The sequence below is a fragment of the Elgaria multicarinata genome, chromosome 15 (assembly GCF_023053635.1).
Source record: "Elgaria multicarinata webbii isolate HBS135686 ecotype San Diego chromosome 15, rElgMul1.1.pri, whole genome shotgun sequence".
Classification (NCBI taxonomy): Eukaryota; Metazoa; Chordata; class Lepidosauria; order Squamata; family Anguidae; genus Elgaria; species Elgaria multicarinata.
The window spans coordinates 8,268,155-8,280,285 of record NC_086185.1 but is presented as its reverse complement, the minus strand read 5'-3'; the positions used below and the strand labels follow the sequence as shown (position 1 = coordinate 8,280,285).

General features: G+C 46.8%; 1 protein-coding gene across 1 annotated transcript in view; it reads right to left on the bottom strand.

Moving 5' to 3' along the window:
* LOC134409385 (collagen alpha-6(IV) chain-like) overlaps nucleotides 1–12,131 on the bottom strand; it is a 203,616-nt gene that overhangs the window by 11,343 nt on the left and 180,142 nt on the right. Inside the window, exons 31-37 of the mRNA XM_063142097.1 lie at nucleotides 10,932–11,113; nucleotides 10,252–10,315; nucleotides 7,691–7,765; nucleotides 6,109–6,216; nucleotides 3,873–3,980; nucleotides 2,504–2,575; nucleotides 1,214–1,339 (exon numbers count right to left, since the gene is read on the bottom strand). Of these exons, the coding sequence (XP_062998167.1) occupies nucleotides 1,214–1,339; nucleotides 2,504–2,575; nucleotides 3,873–3,980; nucleotides 6,109–6,216; nucleotides 7,691–7,765; nucleotides 10,252–10,315; nucleotides 10,932–11,113 (735 nt within the window). The remainder of the gene's footprint in view (nucleotides 1–1,213; nucleotides 1,340–2,503; nucleotides 2,576–3,872; nucleotides 3,981–6,108; nucleotides 6,217–7,690; nucleotides 7,766–10,251; nucleotides 10,316–10,931; nucleotides 11,114–12,131) is intronic.

Genomic DNA, 12,131 nt, shown 5'->3' with positions numbered 1-12,131 from the left:
CCTTCCAATTCCTGGCAATTATTAATCTGGTTGTTGTTAGTAAATTAGTTATTAGTTCTTTACTATTTTGCGTACGTTTAACCCCTTCATATATTGATAACAAAGCTATCCTTTACTAGGGCTGTGCTCCGCTTCTCCTCGGACCGGAGAAACAGAAGCGGTTTGGGGTGCTTCGCCTCCCCTTAAGGTGGAAGCGAAGAGGATCGGGGGAGCAGTGGAGCGTCACGGAACGGATCAAGGTGAAGGCGGATCCTTCGCCTCAATTCGGAGCTCCACAAAAAAGGTAAGGGGGGGTTTACTTGGCCCTTCCGCCGCCGCCGCCCGTGCAGCGACAGCGGCAGAGCCAGGTAAGGGGGCAAGGGGGAGGGGGCTCTTACCTGCATCCATTGCGGCCTGTCGTCGGCTTCACTAGAGCCCATGGCTCAACCCGGAAGTGTAGGCCGCAAGCGGGGCCTATAGTTCCTGGTTGAGCTGCGGGCTCTAGTGAAGCTGGCGGCAAGCCAGGATGGAAGCAGGTAAGGGGGAGGAAGGAGGGGGCCTTACCTGGTGCTGTCCCCCCCGGCTGCGGAGCTCCGATTCGGAGCCGGAGCTCCGCGGCGGAGCAAAGTGGACCCTAGGTGGATTAAGGCGGGGCAGAGCGGGCCCGATCCGCAATTTGCAGGGGGTCCGTGCACAGCCCTAATCTTTACCTTCCATCTCATTATTTCATTTGTCTCTTTAAACACCATTGGCCAAAACTTCTGAATAGCTTCACAAGTCCACCACATATGGAAGTACGTGCCTTTTTCCTGACACCCTCTCCAACATCTTGCAGAATACTTTTTATCCATTTGATGTAATCTTACTGGTGTTAAATACCACCTCCATATCAATTTATAATAGTTTTCCTTTATTCTTACTGACATAGTCTTTAATATACGTTGATTCTATACCTTTTCCCACTCTTGACTACTCAACTGTCCTTCCATATCTTGGTCCCCTGTCATTTTGGTATATTCTTGCTGCTTTCACATTCCCAGCAATATCTTCTATGGAGCCCTCATTATACCCTTACTAACTATCTTTCCTCCTTTGTCTTCCCTTTGTATAATCAACTTTTCAGTCTCCATACACTCTCTACACTCTAAATTCTCCTCTTTCCATTTTTTTTTTTTTTTTGGCTCTGGACATTACTCTATAAGCGCATTCTCTCTTGACCACCGCTCTGATTTACCTGGATCTCCTACAAGTCCCCTCTGTCCAGGAAACCCCGGGGAGCCAATTTGAAAACTTGGAATGCCCGGCTCTCCTTTGGCACCTGGCAGCCCTGCAGGGCCTGGAAGTCCGTTTTCGCTCAGGCCTAATAACAGGAAGGAAGCAGAACAACAAAGAAGCCCGTGAAATACCATTCAAAGTACACAGACCGGGTCGCGTGTCACTCATTCCCTCTGGCACTGGAGTCACAATAACCTGCTCTGGGACCCACTCAAGAAAGGACGGTGAGAGATGAACCACAAACAGCCGTGGAGAATAACATTCTCGAGGGGCAAAAGGAGAATGCTTTTGGCCCTGATGTTTAGGAACATGTTCAGAGGAGGACAACCAGGATGATCAAGGGTCTGGAAACAAAGCCCTATGAGGAGAGACGGAAAGAACTGGGCATGTTTAGCCTGCAGAAGAGAAGATTGAGAGGAGACATGAGAGCACTCTTCAAGGACTTGGAAGGCTGTCACACAGAGGAGGGCCAGGATCTCTTCTCGATCCTCCCAGAGTGCAGGACACAGAATAATGGGCTCAAGTTAAAGGAAGCCAGATTCCAGCTGGACATTAGGAAAAACTTCCTGACTGTTAGAGCAGTACGACAAAGGAATCAGTTACCTAGGGAGGTTGTGGGCTCTCTCACACTAGAGGCATTCAAGAGGCAGCTGGACAACCATCTGTCAGGGATGCTTTAGGGTGGATTCCTGCATTGAGCAGGGGGTTGGACTCGATGGCCTTGTAGGCCCCTTCCAACTCTACTAGTCTATGATGCTATGGATTTGGGAACAAGGTGGGGAGAAGTGAAATGAACCTATAGGAGGGTTGTCAAAATTCTTTCAGCTTGGGGGCCAACTTCCGTTTTGGAGGAGCCACGCTCCACTGGTGGGTGGGCCTAAAGGCAAAGGGGTCAGAGCCGAAATGTCCAGGATATTTCCATGAAAATTGCTTACTGCCCGTAGCTGAGCCTTAGGAGAAGCAAGCCGAATTTTCGGCGGGGGGAGGGGGGATGGCACACAGGCCAGAAAGTCAGCAAGCAATTGTTTTGTGTGTGTGTGTGTGTCTGTGTGTGTGAAGGGATTGGGCCTCCTGAGAAACCCCCAAAGGGCCAGACAGAGACCCCACAAAGACCTGAGGGCTCTGGATTTCTGACCTATAGAACTGAACGTTAAGATTAGTGCTGGCTAAAACAAAAGCAAAACCCCCCACCGGTGGTCTAGGCAATGGCCACCATAATTAGGCATTGTCCTACAAAGCTGTGATTTACCTGGTGTTCCAGGTAATCCCTTTGTGCCTGGTAAACCATTTAGGCCATTCAGACCTGGAAAGCCCGGGTACCCTGCAGAAACAAACGAGAAGGCAGGATTACGAACACAGGAACGTAAGAAGAGCCCTGAGGCGGGATCAGACCGAGGCTCCTTCTAGTCCAGCACTCGGTTCACACAGTGGCCCACCAGCTGTCAGCCAGGACCCCACAAAGCAGGACATGGTGCAACAGCACCGTGTGTAAAGGATGAGTAATGGACAGCAACAGACACATCAGAAGCAAAGCAGAGTATTCATTTTATTCAAATATTTTGCCCCACATGGCTGGCTGGGAAATGCTGGGAGTTCTAGGACATTTTTCTGCCTAAACATGCATAGGATAGTACCCTTAATGGTCTTATCGGAGGGGGGGGCACCTTTAGAAATCCATGTGCATTACTCCAATTGAGAACAGCAAAACTAACGTTCCTCGTCCTCTATCACCTTGTGCTTTACAACAGCTTCTATATGCCTGATTCATTAGAGTGAGAAACAAGCAGGCAAGCAGTTTGTGAACCCTGGTTTTAAAAAAAGGGACATACTCTGGGAACGTGCAGTGTCACATTTTAAACCCACATATACCAAAGCACCACCAAGCCTTCAGGAATAAAAAGGAGTTTGCTTCCGCTGTCCTGTCGCTAAACACATTCATTTCGGGAATAAGCACCTCCCTTGTCGTGGAAAAGGATAATATATATATTTAAAGTATAATCTATCTATCTATCTATCTATCTATCTATCTATCTATCTATCTATCACTTGAGCATCTGAAATAGGGTGACCCTATGGAAAGGAGGACCAGGCTCTTGTACCTTGAACACTTGTACTGAAAAGGAATTTTCAGCAGGTGTCCTTTGTAGGCATGCAGCACCTGGTGAAATTCCCTCTTCATCACAGCAGTTAAAGCTGCAAGAGCCCTGCCCTATTTTGTATCTGGTCAAGAGGGCAGGGCTCCTGCAGCTTTAAATAAGGTGACCCTATGGAAAGGAGGACAGGGCTCCTGTACCTTGAACACTTGTACTGAAAAGGAATTTTCAGCAGGTGTCATTTGTATGCATGCACCACCTGGTGAAATTCCCTCTTCATCACAGTAGTTAAGGCTGCCGGAGCCCTGCCCTCTTTTGTATTTGCTCACCCTAGCTAATGTGGACAGAGGCACCCCCTGCTTCCCCCACCAGCTCCCAATGGCCTCTCTGGCAGCCCCACAGGCCTCTGCTATAACCTGGCTTATTCGGAGAAGCTGCATTTACCCAATTAGTTTGCCCCTCTAGCCCACACCAACAACCGAATTTCTCTCTAAAAACAAAACAAACAAATGAATCAAGCTATACCTTTTATTCCTGCAATGCCAGGACGCCCGGGAGATCCTGGAGGGCCTCGCTGACCAGGCCTACCTGGAAGACCTGGGTCACCTTTTGGAGCACCAAAGCCAGGTAGACCTGTGGGGGGGGGGGCAGGCAGGGAGGAAGAAAGAAGCAAAAACATAATTTAATACCGGGCAACTGAAGTTGTGGCACACAGACCTGAACTGTGAAGTTTAATACCTCTGATGGGTTGGACTTCCAAGGAAACAAATTTAGGATGTAAGGCAATACAACATATGTATTAATAACATTTATATCCTGTATGGAGATGGTGGTGGTGGGGGAAACAGAAAAATACCAAAACAAACAACTCCCCATCCCCGTTTCTTTCCAGAATATTTTAGGATTATTTTTTTAAAATCTGGAAAAATGTTTTCCCCTCCAATTTCTTCCAGGTTTCCACTATTTTTTTCTTTTGATTCCCCCCCCCCCCCAATATCTCTAATCCCATCTTTCTTCCATGTCGTACAACGGATTTCCAAGTGGTGTCCCATCCAGGACTACTGAACAAACCTAAACCTACTTAGCTTCATTCAGACAACATGCTGGCCACGGCAGGCAAATTTAAATGAGAGAAGCTAGATGAAAGTAGGGTCAACTCTTTCAAGGGGGTCGTCCGCTTCACGTTCCAACAGAGTCGGTGCACTAGATGATGTGTAAATAGACCAACTGTGAACTGAAAGTGGAAGTTCCCCCCATTACACATTTCACCGACTCCCACAACCGGTTTCCCAATCACGTATGTGGCTTTTCCAAGGTGGATTTAAATTTATTCTTTTAAATGAACAATATCAACAGTGAAGATGAAGGCTGCCATTTTGCCATCTCTGCAATGGCAGGAGGATCATCTCTTCTTGAGTGGTGATAGGATGTTCAGGCAAAAGCTGGACCAGATGGAACCACAACAAAAATCCGTTATAAAGACCTTTGTATGAGGAAACCCCCCACCCCACCCCCGGAAAAGCCTTTGTATATCGAGGAGCTAAGTTGGTATATGGCCACTGCCTGTCTATGCCTGACTTCCTGTTAGGGAGTCTGGTTTCTTTAAAAGTGCTTCATTTTATTTCTCTGTACTTTCTGCCAGCTGTCTGCACCAAGTGATGTTAAATGGGGAGCAACGCATGGTGGCCACCAGAGTTATCTGTGTTGCGTGATGGCCACCAGCTCAAGCTTGTCTTATGATCTTGAAGGAGTAAGAACGTGGGAGTGGACAAGCACACCAAGAGTGTTGAAGGTCACTGGCAGGGCCAGCCAGCCAGCACACAGTCCATGTAGTCCTCAAGTATAATACAAATCCCCAGAAACTTGCTCATGGTGTGTTTCAACACAGACTAGGACCAAGGAGGTGTTGCGTACTGGCCGTTTTGACTGAGGTCTCTCCATCGTTGTTTACCTGGAGCTCCCAACAATTAAACGTGAAGGTAAGCTATGTATTATGAGTTTTCTTGTATCTTTTTGCCAGCTATGGAATAAAACCTTAGACTTCTCTCCACACATGTGCTTATTGCATCTGAATCCTTAAAAGAACCTTTGTCTCTTAGCAAAGTAACCTTAGAGAAGGGTTTGTCTATGTCGGCTAATTGCTGGAAGTGTATTGCTTCTTTTGACCATATGTTTTGGCAGTGCCCAATAGCTGCGTCTGTTTGGGTGGAAGTTAATATACGGACAAACCTTGTATTGGAACACTCTTCTTTATTTCCTGATTTATATGTCCTCTAAAATTATCTACCTGCTTCCTGGAAGTTAATGCACGGCCAGCACAAATGGATTTTCCATGTCAATTTGACAGCTAAAAGGCTCATCTTACAACACTGGAAGGATAAACGCTCACCTCCTATAGTGTAATGGATTGAGGATCTAACAATATTTGAATAAGTGGGATATAGACGGCACTTAAGAATGGGGATTTATATGGATATTTGGTCTGGTTTTGTTGAAGTATATGTATAATCCTTTGAAAGCTGTATTTTCTCTAGATATAGATGCGCACACACACTTCATATCCATGCATTAAAACTGATATATTCAAATCTACATAGCTATAATTTCCCCCTTTCCTCATTTTTGTCTTGTTTTGTTAAAATTTTACAATCAGACATTAATTTAAAAAAGACCTTGGATGGGGGGTGGGGAAAGCAGGAGGGGAGATTCTCTGTGCATCTGTTGATTTGTTAATGACCCCCCCCCGAAATGGCTTAGGTACCTGGTGGTCCATCCTGGCCAAAGTCCCCCGGCAGGCCTCTCTGTCCATTCTGCCCATCACTTCCACGGTATCCTGGCTCACCCTTTGGTCCTTCCAGGCCTCTTAAACCTCAAAAGACCACACACAAAAAACACATTACGTTGTGCCCACATTTCCCAGGACAATCCATTTGTCTGCTTCCTAATGGGACAGGTTACATGGCTGTTTTACGCCAAGTCAGAATGATGGTCCATTGAGCCTAGTAGCAGTTCTCTAGAGCTGGGGTCTCTTAGCCCCACGCCCACCTCTCTCTCTTCCTCTCCTGATTTTTGTTTATTTATTTATTATTTTTTTATTACATTTTTATACCGCCCAATAGCCGAAGCTCTCTGGGCGCTTCACAAAAATTAAAACCATAATAAAACAACCAACAGGTTAAAAGCACAAATACAAATATTTCGTATCTTAAGAGCTTTTAATTATTACTTTTTTAACTGTCATGTTCCAAAGCAAAGAGTTGCTCTTCCATACAACCTTCTTTTGGGTTCGAAGGGGTGCTTGTGCGTTTCGGAGTTCAGCCCCTATCTCTGCCTTGTACTTAGGTTCTTAGGCAACTTACCTTCCTCTAATGAGCGGTTCGTACTTAATGGTAGCAAATCGTAGTTTAATTAAACCCACAATTTCCAGGCGATGTGTGCAGCACACAGGCTGCTTTTGGGTTGCAAAACAACCTTCACATTCATTGGTTGTTCTCATGATGTCTCAACCTGGACACTTCAGGTTGTTTGTGGGTTACGTAACCTTAGGTTAACTATGGATTATTCAATCTACAAACAACCCAAAATGCCTGGGTTCGGACCTCATGCTAACAAGCTACGAATGGGGCATTTGTAGATTGTTCTGCAACTGGAAGTGGTTTGTGTGCCTTGCACATTCCCAGAAAATGTGCGCCTCGCACATTTGCCAGCATTACATGTGAACTAGGTCTTGGTCTCTCCAGTTTGCCTTCTGGGAAATGAGCGTGTTTGTGACCGGCCATGCATACCACAACAGTCATTTAATGAATTGATGAATAAATGCAGCCATTTTGTGAGAGCACCCACAACACACTCTCAAAATCCCAAATGTGCCCATTGACCTAAAAAGGTCCAGGATCTTTTTAAAAGCGGTCAAGGGTCTTCACTTGGGTTCTTGCCCAACTTATGACCGTTTTAGTTGGAAACGCTATAGATTGAACTGGAGACCTTCTACACGCAAAGCATAGACTCTACCATGAAGATATATATATATACACACACACACACACACACACACACACACACACACACACACACACATATACTATGTTTATATAATGCCCTTGTTCTATAGGGTACTTTGCTCAGCAAGTTCCTCATATCCGCATACTAACACTTCTTGCACACTATCAGGGACGCCGACTACATTGCCGTTTGAAAGATAATGGCCACTGTCAAGCCCACCTTCGTTGATAAAACTCAAAAGAGTGCAGACTCTCGATCAATACTTTATGAAGGCCATTCTGCATGAAGCTTGGAAGCCTTCCCTTCCAGGAACCTTGCAAAAGTCACCACCTGCCATTTACCTGGATGGCCAGGGTCTCCTCGCTCTCCTTTAGCACCTACACCACCTGGGATCCCAAGAGATTCCCCTCGGTCACCTGGAAAGGGTTGGTGCGGAACACAACAGACATTTTTTTAGAAATACTATTTTTATTGATTTTCAAGTAAGGACAAATACAATAAACACACAGAGAGTACAAGAAAACACTCAACAACAATATAAATGTCCCCACAGCACCACTATAAAAAAGCATGGGTGTTCATTCCTTCAATAAGCACTTAGTAAATATAGAAATCTTAAACAAATCTATGCTCTCTGGTACAGAAAAAGATGCAGGTTAAGTCAGAACCTCTGACCAAAAGGATTCCTGAGTCATTGGAGGCCTAGGTTCGCCAGGATTTTTAAAAACTTTTTACATCCGCATTTCTGACAAAACCACTGAAAAAGGTTTCACTCCCAGAATTCCACGCATAAGTTGAAAGCCTCATGAGTCGTCCTGTTTTTTTAATCTTTTTAAGCCATGGCTTCTTTGCAGAAAGCCAACTCAGTTGCAAAAAACAAGCAACGTTTCAGACAACGGGGCAGCACCCTACGTGCACTTGAGTGGCTGACCTCACGGGACAGCCATCCACAGATCCCAGCCCTTCCTGAAATTGTCTGATCGAGTGGCCATCACCAAATCTTGTACCAGGAAACACCACGAGTTAATTAAGTGTTGCGTGAGATGCGCCAAGGCCTATTCTGATCCTGCACTTCAGTTTCATTCGGACAGCCTTCCCCAACCCGGTGCCCTACAGATGCCCTGGACTACAACATCCAGCATCCACCTGCTACCCATGCTGGCTGGGGAATACTGGGTGTTGTAATGAAGGGGATTTTCTTAGGCTGTGCAACTTCATTTAGTATGTGTAAGGGGGTTATAAGGGCTTGTTAGCATAGCATAGGGAAAGAAGCTTTGGGGGCATAGAAGGTTTTTTTTGGGAGGATATACAAGTAGTGGGGTAATAACAACAACAACAGCAATAACAACTGGGCATGTTTAGCCTGGAGAAGAGATGATGGAGGGGAGACATGATGGCACTCTTCAAAAACTTAAAAGGTTGTCAGAGGAGGGCCAGGATCTCTTCTCGATCCTCCCAGAGTGCAGGACACGGAATAACGGGCTCAAGTTACAGGAAGTCAGATTCCAGCTGGACATCAGGAAAAACTTCCTGACTGTTAGAGCAGTACGACAATGGAATCAGTTACCTAGGGAGGTGGTGGGCTCTCCCACACTAGAGGCCTTCAAGAGGCAGCTGGACAACCATCTGTCAGGGATGCTTTAGGGTGGATTCCTGCATTGAGCAGGGGGTTGGACTCGATGGCTTTATAGGCCCCTTCCTACACAACTATTCTATGATTCTATGAACAACAATAGTAATTTCTTACCTGTCTCCCCCTCTGGACAGAGGAGGGAACGACATTGTATACCAAAATACTATAAAATACATAACCCTTTAAGTTAAGAGGGCAAGTAGGAGAACAAGAAAACATTGTATTAGGTGCTATTTAGATGCATTGGATGTATCTAAATACATCCAATGTATTTAGTAAAACATCCAATGGATGTTTTACTGATGCTGTTTTGTTTTGTTGCTTTGTAAGCTGTACGAGGGCTCACACAGTATGTATCCACACACACAGTATGTATCCAACTCTACCTTTCTGTAACCCTTGACTGGTCACCCAGTTCCCTTATAAGAACATAAGAAGTTCCCTGCTGGATCAGACCAAGGGTCCATCTAGCCCAGCATTCTGTTCACACAGGGGCCAACCAGCCATCGGCCAGGGATGAACAAGCAGGACATGGTGCAACAGCACCCTCCCACCCATGTTCCCCAGCAACTGGTGCATGCAGGCTTACTGCCTTGAATACTGGAGGTAGCACACAGCCATCAGGGCTAGTAGCCATTGATAGCATTTGCCTCTAGGAATTTATCCAACCCCCTGCTGGTTTCAGGCAGCCATCTCGGGTCGACTCAGCCTTCCATCCTCCCGAGGTTGGTAAAATGAGTACCCAGTTAGCTGGGGGAAAGGTAATAATGGCCAGGGAAGGCAACGGCAAACCACCCCGCTATAAGGCCTGCCAAGAAAACGTCAGCGAAAGATGGCGTCCCTCCAAGAGTCAGTAATGACTCAGTGTTTGCGCGAGAGGGTGTGAAGAAGTACTTACTTTTATTTGTCCTGAATCTCCCACCCATCAGCTTCATGGGATGAACCCGGGTTCTAGTATTTCAAGAGAGGGAGAAAAATGTCTCCCTGTCCACATTCTCTATACCGTGCATAATTTTGTACAACTCTATCATGTCTCCCCTTAGCCTCCTTTTTTCCAAGCTAAACAATCCCTGTCATTGTAAGAGCAACTACCCTCTTTTCACTGTAAAAGTTGCCATTTCCATGAAGTGCCAGAGATGGTATAAAAAGCAAAAATTGGATTTACATTCCCCATTACCTCTATCTCTCCCACCGGATCACGTTTGCAATCTGGAAATGGGACACTTAAAATATATAGATGGGGAAAACACCCCACATTTAGTGACTTACCTTTTGGACCACGCAATCCCGTGGTCCCTGGGAGCCCAGGTGAGCCTGATACACCTTCAGCACCCTGATGAAGGAAATGTCATTTTAATCTTTATGATTAATACTGAGTTCAGCCTGTGCTGGAGGAGACAATGATGATCCAGAGTGTCTGAGTACAATTTACCTCTTGCTACCTTTATGGTCAGGGTTAGGGCATCATGATGCCCTCCAGATGTTTTACACTACAACTCCCATCAGCCTTCACCAGAAGATCAATGTAAGCTCCTATGGGCAGAGAGCTGCCTTCTTGTACGCTGCAAAACCCCAGGCACACCGATGGCGGCCATCATATAAAGACGAACAACAACGCCATGTGGCGAGTCTCCTGTTTTCCCTCCCTTCTCTAACCTGGTTTCGTCCAGGTGTGTTAGACTACAGCTCCCATCATCCTCTGTCAGGATGAACTCCTTTGGGAGTGGGCATGGTAGGTGTCTTCCAGCTTGTTCCAAGCGTAATTTCCATGGCAGTGTCCACATTGACCTGGCAAACCACACCCTGGTCTGTGGCCACAGTGGGTTGGGAAAGACTCAAAAGTCAGGGCCAGTGTTGGTGTGATGGAAACTTGTGCAAGATCTGAGCAGCACACAAGGAACCCAACTGAATCCCCCATTAGAAAAAAAGAAAGAAACAGGCGTACTTACACTTCCGCCGGGCATTCCTGGAAACCCAGCGATACCCGCAATGCCTTTCTGTCCCAGGAAGCCGGGAGAACCAAAGGTCCCTGACAGACCGGGGTCTCCAGTCCGCCCTCTCTCTCTGCTCGGCAACCCAGTTGCACCTGGGAGGCCAGGTTGTCCAGGGATTCCGGGACGTCCCTTTTCCCCTAAGAAAAGGACAGCACAGTCATTATGGGATAGTGTGACCCGTCCGGTGCTCCTCTGAAAGGGAAGGCGACAAACTTCATCGGACGTACAAAAAACCAATTCTCATTCAGATTAACCCAGTGCTACAGCAGGATGAGATTCATTTAAGAAAACAAGAAGTGCCCCAATGGGTCAGGATCAAAGAGCCATCCGGTGTCCCTGGGTGGTCAACCAAATGCGTCCAGGAAGCCCATAAGTAAGGTATCCCCCATGGCAGCTTTCCAGTGCTGTCAGTACCATCACTGGGGGATGCAGGGTCTGGGTGCAGTGGTGCGCTGGGTGATACAGTATCTAGATGCAGTGATGGGCAAGGTGATGCAGTGTCTGGATGCAGTGGTGCAGTGGGCAATACAGTGTTGGGCTGGCTGATGCAGTATCTGGCTATAGTGGTGCAGTGGGCAATAGTGTCTAGATGCAGTGCTGGACTATGCAGTATCTGGATGTAGTGTGTGGATGCAGTGTTGGGGTGGGTGATGCAGTGTCTGGATATAGTGGTGCAATGAGGAATACAGTGTCTAGATGCAGTGATGGCAGGGTGATGCAGTGTCTGGATGCAGTGGTGCAGTGGGCAATACAGTGTCGGGCTGGGTGATGCAGTGTCTGGATATAGTGGTGCAGTGGGCAATACAGTGTCTAGATGCAGTGCTGGACAAAGCAGTATCTGGATGTAGTGTGTGGATGTAGTGTTGGGGTGGGTGACGCAGTGTGTGGATATAGTGGTGCAGTGGGCAATACAGTGACTAGATGCAGTGATGGCAGGGTGGTGCAATGTCTGGATGCAGTGGTGCAGTGGGCAGTACAGTGTCTAGATGCAGTGATGGGCAGGGTGATGCAGTGTCTGGATGCAGTGGTGCAGTGGGCAATACAGTGTCGGGCTGGGTGATGCAGTGTCTGGATACAGTGGTGCAGTGAGCAATACAGTGTCTAGATGCAGTGATGGGCTATGCAGTATCTGGATGCAGTGATGGGCTGGGTGAT